The sequence below is a fragment of the Egretta garzetta genome, unplaced genomic scaffold (assembly GCF_000687185.1).
Source record: "Egretta garzetta isolate BGI_Z169 unplaced genomic scaffold, ASM68718v1 scaffold388, whole genome shotgun sequence".
Classification (NCBI taxonomy): Eukaryota; Metazoa; Chordata; class Aves; order Pelecaniformes; family Ardeidae; genus Egretta; species Egretta garzetta.
Genome location: NW_009260610.1, coordinates 758671 through 773136, shown reverse-complemented (window position 1 = coordinate 773136; position 14466 = coordinate 758671). Strand labels below are relative to the sequence as shown.

At 36.0% G+C, this 14466-nt stretch overlaps 1 protein-coding gene across 1 annotated transcript in view; it reads right to left on the bottom strand.

The window, feature by feature from the left end:
* The window catches only part of QKI (QKI, KH domain containing RNA binding), a 167303-nt gene that overhangs the window by 77290 nt on the left and 75547 nt on the right, over positions 1–14466 (bottom strand). Inside the window, 1 exon segment of the mRNA XM_035900406.1 lies at positions 1865–1915. Within this exon segment, the coding sequence (XP_035756299.1) occupies positions 1865–1915 (51 nt within the window).

Below are 14466 nucleotides of genomic sequence, written 5' to 3'. Positions count from 1 at the left end.
TTTGTTTTTCCCCTTGTCTCCCCTCTCAAACTGGCACAATTATTAATTTGGGTCAATACAGCTTATTAACTAGCAAAATGTTTTATCCCACTGAACTGTACTCTCACATTAGCTGACCAAAATCTAGCTTCTTTCCTGTCTCCATTGTAACTCTCTAAGATGGAATTTCCCACCACCACCCAAAAGAGAAGTTGAGCAAAACTGTTCCAAATACATGTAATCCTGTACTGTTGTGAAACAAATTGTCTCCTTTTATTGATAGTAAGGAAGAGGAAGGTCCAAAAACAATATCTAGTTTCCTAACTGAATAGGCTTGAAGTAGGTCCTTTACAAAGCATTCAAAGAAACTTGGTATGAATTAACAGCATCAGCATGCTACTTGTCATTAATATTCTCCATGTTACAGTTGCAGGCTGCCAACAAAATGAAAAGATCTCTAAGTATTCGCTATTACATTTTAATCTTTGCACTGTGTTATGACTTAAGAATTCATCCAGATGTGTCATAAATGAACTTCACTACTTTCAAACAGGAAAAAGACGCCAAAACCACTGAAAAATTCCAGTCATTCCCCCAAAAAACAGCTCTGATACACCCAAGTGTACAGTTTCACATCTTTGCTTCCCAGTTAGCACCCATCTATACCCATTCACAGTCAAAAAAAATCTGGTCTGTTTCAAATGCCTGCATCTTTAAGTAGGAAAACTAAACACACCAAATCAGTGGTGGAGAGAACAGGTATTTCAAGCCTATATGTTTCATATTTTGTGTCTAAAAAATTAGTTGGAGACCTGCATTTATCATCTGAAGATGTAAAAAGTATCTCCACAGCATACCAAGAAGCCACAGTCATCCAGCTCAACTAATTCAGGAACAATTACTGCACTTTGCCTAAAGCCTGTAGTCCCACAACAGTTTAAGCTACTCTAAGTCAGTGCTCCTAGTCCCACCTTGATGTACTCAAGTGCTTGTGATCCAGTTCATGGTTCTCAAAAGCAACAGGAAGTTTCCAGCTTTAGTCTTCAGCCGACTTAGCACTGAAGCGGGTCATCATACTCATTTAAATCGCCAGTAATTGTCTCAAGGAAGGGTGAAAGTATGCCTAGCCAGGGCTGTGCAAGTGGTACTGAACAGCGAGAGTTGATTTAAATCATCTTAAAAGCAGCCCTGGATCTGCAGCCTGAGATACCTGAAGGAGTCAAATTCCCCGATGAGCGGTAACACTCAGAGGCTGACAGACTTTTAAAACTTCAGCAATACAGATGGATAGTTCCTTCCTGTATTTGCAATACAGCCTTCAGAAAAGAGAAAAAATACTAATTTAAGAACTCAAATGGTACCTTCAGGAGAAACTCAACATGAGCTCTCAGAAATGTCCCCAGCATAGAAATAATTACAGGTTTAGAGCCAGTACACAAGAGGTTGTTGAATTGCCCTTAGTGAGAATGCTGAAGAGCTGATTTGAACATCAGTAGTTGGAGGTAGCAAATATTAGCCACCTTTTAAAAAAAAAAAAAAAAAAAAAAAAAAAAGCAAGTAACTATGATGAACCACCCAACACAATTTACATTTTGAAGATAGGTTCAAAAGAAAAAAAATTCAACAACTATTATCACGAAAACCTTACTAATATTAAACTTGTATATTTTTACACCATTAGGTATTGCAACAGCATGTAACTGATGTGAAACCTGCCAATAATCAATAAAAGCTTAAATATATTTTTCCTCACATCAAGCATACAAAATAAATTCACCATTTAGGGAAAGGGTGTGAGTGTCTTTTTCAACCAGGGTCTCCTCAAATGATAGATGATTTGTAAAAACTTATTTGAATGTTTACAAGAAGTAAAACATTTACTTGCCTCTACCTCCAAAACAGCTGGATCATGGTTGTCTCTGCTCTTAAAGGAGACCTGAAAAGCAAAAAAAAATTGGGCTTGTGCCCTATTTTGCTTCTTTAAGATGTTTAAGAGAGGCATGAAGAGTTGGAATTAGGGTTTTTATTTTATCCTGTGATGGATACAATTTATTTCTTCTTGTTTACACTTGAGATTGAAATCCCAAGTCACAATATAAGACAACCTACTTAAGGGAAAACAATGCAAGAATCAACAGCAGCTGTCACAGAAAAAAGAACAAACTTCAGTTTTCTTCCCCTCACCCCCACCTCCTTCAAGTTCTTCTTCATTTGAGTGACGAATAACACAAAATCCCTTTCCAGAGTTAAGTATTCCTGCACTATCACTACTGATGATTTGCAGTTCTATGAATTAATATTAGACATGCTAAAAAAAAAAAGCGATTGGGGGGGAAAGCTCAAAATAGCAAAATGAGTAGAAAAACAATTTTTTAGAAATTCTTTGCAAATGGGAAAAAGTAAAAAAAAAGAAAAACATGAGCTGGCTAGCTATAAAAGGGAGACAAACATGACTCGCTCTTCTACTGCTAACATGCCTGTAAGTTTGTATGTATGCTATAGTGAGGCAGTTATCAGAGCATAAAAGCTGCTGCAATGGGTTTTCTAAAAACTAGTGCATTTCATCTGAGGCTAATTAAAAAAAAAAGTAAAAGTCAAATTCATACCAGACTCAAATGAGCAAAGAGGACAGCTTATGACCAAAGAGGATAGTTTATTTTAACCAATACCCATTACTGTTGGGGCAACCATAATAGCTCATTAATTTTAAGCAAGATGGGAAGGTACCATGCAATCCATTCAAAAAATGGTTTAAAGCCCCTTCTCTATTCCTTCCACCCACACTTCAACCATGTAATTATTATATATGAAAGCCCAATTTTTTTTATAAGTAGGGAAGTTAAAAAATTTATGAAAAACATGCAATCATCAAGAAAAACAAAATCAGGATGACTAAAAATAAGAAAGATATAACCAAAGTACATTTAAGTATATACTTAAAACACTATTATAAGAAGTTATGTTGTCTTTAAATTACATATAACCAATAACTACACTCAACCAGAACAGGGTTGTAGTCAATGTTTTATGTTAAGTCAAACCAGTGAACTGGCTGAAGTTCCTCATCATTACATACATGGAATGTGATCTGGCTGAAATGCTAAACCAGCATTAGACAGCCTTAACACCCTTCTCTGACAGACGAGTATTTTATTTTGATATACTCAGATAGGAACATCAGGTGACACGATGTACAGCTTAATAAGCATTTCTTTCAGGGACAGCACTGGCTTCAACAACTTACTCGCATAATGTGAATACTGCACAAGAGTAGGCCAAAAACCTGGGCATCTTTACCCTAGGGTCTATTCCTCAACTTAGCTCCCTGTGTATTACCAACAATTATAATGTTACTTCTCCAGCTACAAGAAGCAGCAGGCACAGATTCAAACAGTACCGGCACTGAATTAAATGCTCCAGTGGCATAATTCAAAGATGGGTTGGTTTGATTTGGTTTTTTGGGGTTTGGGTTGCAGTTTGGTTTTTTTGGTTTGGTGGTTTGTTTTTTGGGTTTTTTTTGGGGGGGGGGGGGGGGGGCAGGGAATGTTTGGTGTAATTTTTTTCCTTCTACCAATGGAAAAAAATTATCTTTATTTAAAATATTGACAATAAAGTATTAGAAAATAAGTCAAAATTAAGAAAATCAAGTTTAGTTCAGAACACTAACTTAGAGGTCTACATAGCATAAGATTACAGGATCTTGCTTCAAAGCTATGAACAAAACAATTCACAAAATTATAGTTTTCTCCTTTCTATTGCACAAGAACCCTTTTCATCAAAAACTTCTTACTCGCTGGGTGAAATTTAAGGGCAAAATAGGAAACTTGGAGGTAAAGTAAGAACATTTTAATGCAGACATTCATGTATCTCATATCATGGAACATGAAGGTGAAGTTTAACTCTGCAAGTTAAGTTTATTTAACAACCAGCTATCCCTGAAAATAGTGGTCCTGACTCTGTAACTTCCCCTGAGCTGCCCCTGCTGCTTAGACAATTGTGCAGGGGCCAATTTAAGAAACTCACAAACTCAACTGACTCCTGAGGATGCACATGAAACAGTGGGAACAGATGTCCCAAGGCTTTTAATGGCAACTGCCCATTAGATCAATCCAAACATAGTGCCATACCACTCACAGAAAGCCTCCAATAATTTGAGATAGCAAGAAGATTTTGTCCTCTGAGGACTATTAATATGATTAACTTACAGGGCTCAGGCATTACTCTGCTTAAGAGTGTGTGAGCCTCTTCAATTCTGCATAATTTGACGAAAATGTAAGTAAAGACCCTTTGAATTAAGTTCTGTGTTAAGGACATCTGTGGTTATTTCAATACCCATTCTACCACCCACTTAAAGAAAAGTGCATTTATATTGTGTCAAAATCACTTTAAGATTACCAAACACACCAATGACAAAAATATTTTACTTTAGTAAAGTAAACATACGCAACATATCCTACCCATGCAATTACTTATCTTGATATATCTCCTACCTATGCAACTATTTCGTACAAAGCATTAAACCCCATTTAAATGTTATGGAACAGAAGAAGTGACTAAAACACTTTTGAAAAGAACTGAGAATTAAATCAAAGTATCCCAACTGCCAGTTTCAATGCTATTCTCCACAGTAACACACAATAATCTGAAGGTCATTTATTTTCTGCTGTAATTTACAAACAATGCTAAACCATATACTTAAAAGTTCTTGCTGCAAAACCATATGGTCTCACAGGAAAAGGCACCTTTCACTAAAAAGTGCTCAGTAAAGTCAGAAGAGGTTCTCAGAAAAACCTGCTGATAGGTTTTTTTTTTCCCCCCTCTGTTAGTAAATAATTTTTTAACTATCTAACAAAATACAGTAATACTCAACAAGAGTAAACCCAAAGTTTTCAGTACAGGTCATGCTCAGCCAAGTGTACAGACAGTATAACCTCCATATCCTCCCTGTTCCACCCCCAACTCTTACCCCACAGGCAGGGTTAGTAAGATGTATCCCACTTTTGTAAGTAGAACATCACATTCTCGTAATGGGGATAATAAAGTCCGAAACCAACTGCAACCAACTTTTAGCAACTAAACTGGCTTAGTAGACAATATACAACTATTAACACACCAGCACTCAAGCTGCACAAGGCAAGAAATGGATACGTTGCAGTTCTGGTGTTGGAAAGTAAAAAGTAGGCATAGCTTATCTTCTACGAAGAAAACAGATCATCAGGATAAAACACACAGACAAATAAATGGATGAACAAAGCAAAAAAAAAAAAAAGCTGTCATCTTCCAGGCACGAGGTATCTCAAAGCAAGATGTGAAATGTTTTTATTTAGGCACTTAAATATACACCAACAGTTTTAACAGCTTTCTCTAACATAATACAACATGCAGGATAACTTACCTATTAGAGTTTTAAAACACTGCCCCATCTTAGCCAGGAGAAGTTACTCCAATTCTTTACTCTGAAGATACCAACAAAAACTCTTAAATCTGATAATTACATAAAAATGCCACACACAAAGATTCAAAAACAGAGGCATGCAAACAGTTTTTCACAATATACATGCATAAGGAAATAAAGAAAAAGAAGAATTAAACTAAGAAATAAAGTTCGCACTGTATATATTCACCAAGAGTCCAAAGAGCAGCTGAATTAATTTGGACTAAGCACATAACATCTGAAACACCAGGCACAGAAGTAACTACCACACAGCTCCATACTGAGCTTTTCATTTGTGCATTTCAAATCCCCTTTCCATAGGGGGATAAGCATGGGGGTTTTGTGGTATGTAGACAACTATACACAGTCCTGTTAGCTAAGTCATCCCAGGATGCTGAAATCCATGCATTCTGCAAGTTCTGTATGTCCTAATATTCACCCCACCTCCAAGTAATCACATAGCTCTTAACGCTACAACCACTGTAACTGCTGGTATGAAGACACAATGAACAGGCTGGAGTTCAAAGAAGTGGTAAAATACCTAGTTTGATATATATGAAAATTACTCTTCTCAGTTGCAGAAAGCAAGAAACTGTTTATCATCATAGAAAATGTATTTGTAAAAAAATCACAGATAAATGAGCATTTATGAGTACCTTGTTCTCAGTTTCCTCCTGATCTCTCAGGCCTGATCTCGTTCATCTCAAACTTGCTGCAGAATTTCATTTCCTGTTGCCTATTAGTGCGATCATGCCTCACTTCCGTTTTTCTCTTTAAAAACCCTTGAAGACAGTCTCAAATTTGTCACACAAGGGAATGTACTTTACTTCTTTTCTTAAAAAAAAACAAAAAAAAGTCCAAAAGCCCTGCTAACCCTGTTTAAACCAAGAAGTTTTTCTAAGATAAGGCCAGTAACAAGACACACAACGAAAGCCCAGTACTCTAATCATTAAAACTTGTTGCTGAGCACTCTTCTTGAATTCAGGATTAATGAGGCATTGGCTACTGTAGCAGTGCCCTATTCACAGTATGACCAAAGCAATAGAACTTAATATACAAAAAAAATTCTACACAATTAACATTTGAATTCTCTAAGATTACACAGAGCCAAACCATACCGGCGCCCCAAAATTTTAGTTTGATCCTCACCAATAAACTATTTCCATTTTAGAATATAGGAATATATGTATGAAGTCCGTGATGCACAAAGCCAGACATGGGGAAAAAACCCCAAACCTTAAATTCAATCTGATTGCAGAATTGTTACATACTTCAGTAGTATACACACACGAGAGAGAGAGAGAGAGAATGGAAGTTTTCATTATTTATATAAAACTTTAATAAATTAAAATTTCCATTATACTATATTGAATTTTTATTCAGTACATCTTACTGTTATCCCTCTTCTCATACCTAAGCTTAATGTCAAGTCATTTTTTTCCAATTTCAGAGACTTTGACCAGAAGGAATCGTCAGGATGATCTAATCTGGCCTCCTATATATCATAGGCCATTACTTTTCAACAGAAAAAGAACTGCTCTGACAGTAATCATTACAAATTGGTTTAGAGCATATCCAAGGTCATCATAACTTGACTCTGCTAATCAATGGAATTAAAGTTTGTTTCTAGAAGGATTCTTCACATTTTCTTGAAGAGAATTCTGAATCACTCAAAATCTGGTTTAAAAAAAAAAAATTCTCAGCTTTGAGGCACAGACATTCCAAGGGCTAAATGGTAAATTCTCCTTACTTTGTTTCAGAGTAGGTTTTGAATTTGTACCCCTTAGAGAATAACATTCTCCTCTCAACTCTCCAAATGGCTATGAAAAGGGACCAATATCTACTTTACAAACTTATGTAGCTGTGCTCAGAATTACCTAAGTAGAGAGAATACTTCAAATACCATATGCATGCAAGTACCTTATACAGCTAAAGTACAGCTAAAATGTAGAAGTACAAACGTGAGACATGCTCTGTAGGTCCCAACCATAAATAAAATATTGTTCATGTTTTCAGTGTTTTAGTTGCTGATCCTACATAGCCAGGATCTGAGCCTGCTGGAAATTATGATTCATTGTGCACATCTGCAATAAAAACAAGTTTTATGACATGCTTTCAGCAGTACTGTTTTCGTCAGAGAGAAAAAAAACACATGTTTAGCATGTGTATGTATATTTCAAATGACAGGTACCATCAACTCAGATTATGGGGGGAGATAAGGGGCCTGACCCCACAGTATCCTTCTGGAGGACTATTTGGAGAGCTGAAAGTCAACTCTAGCTTCTAGATTTTTCATGTCCCAAAACTTCTTGGTAGAAGAAATTTGAGGGGTTTTTCCAGAGGCCACCGAGATAATGAGCTTTTGATATTTGAACAAGTGTATGACTTAACACAACATTTTTGTCCAACTTAAAAATCAAATTTGGGAAAAATTGTGGATGTGAGTGCAGAAAATGACCTGATTTGTTCATTCCAGCTGGCATTTTTCAAATTAAAAAAATTGAAAAGAGATTTTTCCCTCAGTCTTAGCCTTATGAACCTCACTGTAAAGCACAATCAGATATACTGAAATTCCCCCCAAACATGACTGCAAGTCCTAGAAGAATAGTAAAGAATGTAAAGGGAAAGCCTGCTCATGCAAAAAGGGTCTACAAAAGGCAACTGCTAAAGGAAATCAAGTTCCTTTACTTTTCCACATTTTAACACTGCAAATTTCACCACAGAAATTTTCCTCTCTGCAAAAAGACCTGCATGTAGAGATTATGTGACAATACAGCAGATCAATACCTATTCAAAACTGAAGAGCACATTATTTTTAAATTGTGTATAAGGAAATAGAACATTTCTCAAAAAAACCCTGAAACAGTTCCTCAAAAATCTGAAATGTATAATAAATACTCAAGAAATGTTAGTAAATTATTTCAAGTGACCAAAGTCAATGAAATGTAATCAGAACAGTTTAAACTTAAACAGAAAAATCTGATAGACTCGTTATCTTTGCTTTACAGAGAACAGTAAGTACAAGACGTCCATTTAAGACTACTCGTTCTGGAAGAACATAGTCCTCAACTTTATCTGAAGTTGGATTTTACACTAAATATATGAAAGTTTAAGGAAGCCTCAACAAACCAGCTTCGGTATTAGAAAAACTATCTGTGACTGAACAGTGTGGGTTGCAACACTCACCTATAAAGTGAAATGACTATTCAGTGAGCATTTCTGATCATAGGAAGCTGTTTAATCACTGCAGAACCTAATCCTACATGGATGAGCTAACACAGTTATACTAATACTGTATTGCAGCACTGCTATGCCATGAATAATTCCACTAATGTAAATGCATCTCAGATTCATGTTCCACTTTTTTTTTTTTACAGTGCAGAGGAAAAAAAAATGGAAAAACGGTTAAAGAAATGGACAGAGATCATTGCACTTCAAAATGCCAGATCATAAAACTCCTTATCAAATTCTTATTTAATGATTATCACTGTTTACTTTGTATAAAAGGGGAATTGTGTGGTTAGTAGGAACAAATTTACATTTATTGACTTTATGAATTATCTAAAGAAAATGTAATCAATAGTCATGTGAAAATTTATTGCTAATTAGATGCAATTAAATAATTTAATTTATCACCACCTAATACGCCCAGAAAAACATTTACTTCAAAAGAAGAGCAGACTAATTCAAAAACACGCCATTTATGAGATGTCATCTAAGCAAGGCTTTCTACAGTTTTCTTTCTGTAAACCATGATAAATTTTCACAATTAAAACTTTTTTTTAAACCTGACTTTTCTCTGCAGTTTGTTTGTGTCCTGTGAGATTACAAAGTTCCACTACCGAATAAAAGCTAGCTTTCTGCTCTTTAACCGTGACACTGTTTATGTTTTCAACAAAACAAGAAAACCTTTCAAGTTTTCCACACCTTAGAAAGCCTTTTAAGGTACTGTTTTATCTGCAATGATTTTCTTATTGTTTAATTCTAAGGTTACATCTAAGACTAGTCATTACTGCTAACCATTCAGTGTATGCAATATGCCTTCTGAACAAACTTTATTAATTGGTTGCCTGCAGTAATTAGGCACAATCTTAGTTTCCACATGTGACACCTATTCACCTAAGTCAAAGCTCTGAAGTTCTAGTTGAATTACCATTCATTGCCATATTCACCGAGATCTACAGAAGAATTTCATGTACATGCTTTAAAGCTGTTACAGTAATTGTTCCTTTTCACTTACTGTTTCACATTTTTGGCCAAATTAGTCTAGCACCAAACTTCCAGCTTTCACTATTGAATAAAGCTGTTCAAGCTTGTTGAACACAGATCTTCCAAACTTTTTAAGTAAAGCGACCAAGCCATTCCTTGATTTCTTTGGATGAATGAAATAAAAAGCATTTATGCATTACTGTAACCATACCCTTTTTATTGCCTACTGATATATTTTGTACATTTTCAATTTTAGAATATTCTTCAGCATTGCTACCTGAAGGAAACAAAGATCCACAGAGTTTACGGTCTTTCTTCTACATTAACTTCCTTGCTTTACTCCTCCTTGTTGTTTCTGTTTAGATATGCAAAAATTAGCTGCTACTTAGAGAATCCTATCTCAGACTGAAGGGTTCCCACTCAAAATACTGCATTCAGTTTTGTCACGTATTTAAGAAATCTAAGAGAAAAATACTAAGCTGATTATGAAATCTTGCAAAATCAGATCCAAGGACATTTCTTTATAAAATAACAAATATTAACAGAAGCTGAGAAAACCAACTACATTATAAAACATGCTTCAAATATTTGGAATAGAAAAGCTCAGGCAGTAAGTTTAATTTTAAACCCCACTCTTTTTCTGACATGTAAGCTATGCAATAACATTTGCAATAACATTTCAAAAACCAGAAAAATAAGAACGCATGGCAAGAGACGCTTCACACAGAGGAATGACATGGAACAGGATAGGGCGAGAGTCTTCCAAATGTCAAACTTCCACATTATGGTTCAGGATTTTTTTTTTTTTTAACTTCTACTGTAGCCACTATTACTGAAGTGCAAGATTTAAGAGTCACAAAGAATTTAAAAAAACTAAACACACCATCGCACCAAGAAGAGAAAACTAGTTTTTCTTTCACTAGGTTCATGAAAAAAAACCAAAGCTGCCTCCAAACAGCCAAAAAATCCTGTTAATTTTCTTCACCTCACGTCTTCCCCACCAGATAAACGAGGGCATTATCACTGTTTAATACAAGTTTTAATTGAGTACTGTCACTGGTGGGAAGAAAAGTGCGGAACCACTACTTTCCATATCAAACAAAGCAGGTAATTAACAGCTATTCTGGCACAATCCCTTATCACCAAAATACACAACACTGTTAAGTTCTCTCAATGCCAGTGCTTTGCTTCAACAAAGGAAAGCTGATGTTTCAGGGTCACATTCACTCCTTTAATACACAGGCATACATTTACTGCTCAGTCAGACACCTATAATTAAACACAAGAAGAATATAATTCTAATATTCAGACAGGCTTGCATGTGAGCAGGATATTTCCCCCTGTAAAGATGATTGCCTTTCATTTTTTGGTTTCAAGTAGCTACAGTTCACTTAGTTTTGATTACATAGCAATTAGATATGCAAATACAAGAGATCTAAAAAAATGCTTTTTCAAATGTCAGATTGTAAGCAATCAAGCTTATTCTTTTCTCCTGTACACACAAGCTATTCATTAAATCGCTATTGTCTTAAAAAGATTCCAACAGATTGCATTTATCAGGGTTTTAGAAGCAAATATGGGAGTGCACATTACCCAGAACATGGCTCATCAGGGAATGAAAACGATCTTGCAATTAATTTAATATATACATGATAGTGGTTAACTAAGTTGGAACTAAATACCATATTCTTTGGGCACTTTTCCCACTACTGTTATTATGAATACCTAAGCTCACTGCATCTTCAAATTAACAAAAACTCATTTGCTTGCATATTTAATGATACTGTTGGTAATAAATTTCACATCTGAAAATGCACAATTACTGAATATCAGTATTTTTTCATTGTATATTGAAAATATATTCATATAAAGAAAGTCACTATGAAACCACATGGTTAGGGTAATCTTGGCAAGAATAGCCATTTTGACACCCACTCACCCACCCCCTATTTTTTTTTTTGGAGGGCTCACAGACGTGTTCTATTTGAAGTGCAGACTTACAATTTCACGTACCTAGAACACATATGAGCTTGGCTCTTTGTGACACAGTTCATGGGACTTCTAGAAGCAGCCCAGAGTTTCAGATGCACTCATCCCAGGTTAAAATGGTGGGAGAGGATGTTTGGCAGCAGCTCTGAATGAGCCCAGAAAGGCAGAACTACTGCAATATTAGATGGACGACTCTATAAAATATTGTTATCCACAACTGTGGTCTGCCATTGACAGTTTGAAAGCTTGCTCTTGCAAAACCCTAAAGAATCAAGAACAAAACGGGATGGGGGCGGAGGTTGGTCAGTTGTTCCTCTAAATGATCACAAAATCACCTCCAAGCTAACAGGAGGGGATAAAAGATCCCTAAAAAGCAAGCCTGTGTTTTCAGTGACTCAGCTGTGAGGAAATGTGCACTGACAAAGGAAGCTAAACCAGTTCTTTCCTAAGGCTTTGCTTTCAAGCCAGGTAACTGAAGTAAATAAAACGCTTTCTTGGTTGATTCCATGATTGCCAACCATCCTTCAAGATGTCTCTCGCAGGAGTACAGATCCTTTTTCAAGGTCAGGAGAGCAGCAAAAATTACAAGAGATGCCTGATTCAAAGGACTGTTTAAAAACCTGAAAAAAAAGATCAGTTTAACTCTGAAGCCCAGCTGAAGGCCCTGAAATGTTCTGGAAACTCAGATCCAAGGAAAAGCCGGAAAGGCTTTTTACAAGAGCTGACATTTATGAGCTAACAGATGAATGTGCGTGACAAATTATTTGACATTTTGAGGGTCTTCAAATTTACTTCATTTTTTTTTTTTCCCTTTAAATGTTCAACTTGGTTTTATCTTTCCTTCCTCTTGCAACAAAGGAGCCTTATTTAACCAGCCAGAAAGCCAAAACTCGTTGCCTGTCAGCTTGCTGTTGTTGCCCATGCAACGTTTATATCCCTTCCGTTGCTTCTTCCCTACGGGTCACTACAAACAACTGAGCAGCAAATGTAACCTGTGTATTTGAACTCCCACCCGCTACAGCCTGACATAAAGAACGATACTGCTGACAGGGGAACCCAAACATTCCCCTCCCAGTGGTGCCCCTGCAAACACTCCCCCCTCTATTATGTGGTTCTCTGAGGAAGACAATGGAAAATCCTGCATCTACTACTGTGAAAGGACAGGATCTGCAATGCATACTCAAAATGCCAGATTCTTGCCAGTTTCTGCCTCTGGCAAGAGTGGTGGTACAGCATTATCTAGTCAAGTTTACTGTACTTAATACTCCAGCTGGTAAAACCAGCCAACTGAAAGTGGGTTTAATAGGAACATGAGTAGTAGGCCAAATATTATTCTTTTTAAACTTTATTCCATGGTAGATTCTTCTACTGTACGTCATGAAACACTTATTCAATTAGACTGCAAATACAAGGTCTGAAGCCTGCAGTAACCAAATAAAATCAGACTTCCTTAACAGAACTGAAACACATAATCAATAGGAAATGTGTTTTTCACAAAGAAACAAATGTTTCTTCAACTGTATATAGAAGACATGGCAAATTCAAAGTATCTGATTTTTCTTGGAAACTGAGAAGTGTGTTTGTTTTTTTTTTTTACGGGAAGGTTAATTTTACTACCAAATTAACTATTCCAAAATGTGCATTTCAAGCTAGATTGATTTTATCTTTTAAAAGGCTGGATACTGAAATATTCCACTAGTAAACAGCAAAACCTAATTTTGGCATTTGCAATACCCTTGTTTCCTCACCAGATATTGACTAATTTCCAGATTAGTTTCAGTATTTCAAACTGCACTAGTAACTATAAAATTTATCACTAATTTTGGCTTGTAACACAGCTATCTTAAGACCTTTTCTGATTAATGCTGTTATGAGTCAGTGTGAGTTAACAGATTTAAGTTCTAGGTCTTTTTGTGAGTCAAAATTTAAGTGAACATTCAATTCCAGTGTTGCCAACTTGAAACATAAATGATTGTTTCAAAGCCACCTCAAAGACTGCCTGGTCATTGGAAGCTCACTTACTCACTAGATGGAGAGAGATTTCCAACATATATTATCAACACAAAACAACCTATACTTCTCTCTATAAAAATTCATTCTAAATTTTCTGTCAGTTCTAGCAAGCATAATAATAAACAATAAACAAAATACCCTCCAAGACCCCCAGCAACCTAAAAATTAAATTCCCCTGAATATATATTGTCATAAACATGTGGGGCATTTGAAATCAATAGTACTGTATCTTAAGTGGCTCCCAATAAATTCCATCAAGTGGATCAATTAAATCAGTCAGGTAGTTCAGGTGAATTCAAACAGTCAGCTAAATGTGGTTTGGCATTCCAACCCTTTAGCAATGTATGATTGCCAGGGAAGCATTAATAGTTTCTGTACTGCTGCAGGACTAAATATTACAGATAACTATTTATAAAAATACTTGAAAATGTACATGAGCAGTGACAGGGTTGGTATTAATGTGCTAGGGGTCCCATCTTTCAAAAAATTGCTTCTTCCTCATTCAAGCAAACATGCAATTGCTAAAGTGAACAGCAGCTTTCCCACAGAACGGATAAAGTGGTGTCAGCACTTCTTTCCTTACGCTTCCAAGTACCACCACAAAATAAACACTAAGGACCAACAAATTAAGGAACATGATCACACTTATTAAATAAAAAAAAGTTTATCTAGGCCCAAGCGTCAGGATGTGTGGTCCAGAGTTTAAAGATCCTATGGATAGAAAAGGAACCAGCATTTTGACACGGAGAAACGTGGGAGCCAGAAGAGAAAAATTACTGATAACTTGGAGACCATGTCCATGCTTTGGACAGGACTGTAGGAACTGTTCTCAGAGCTCCAGA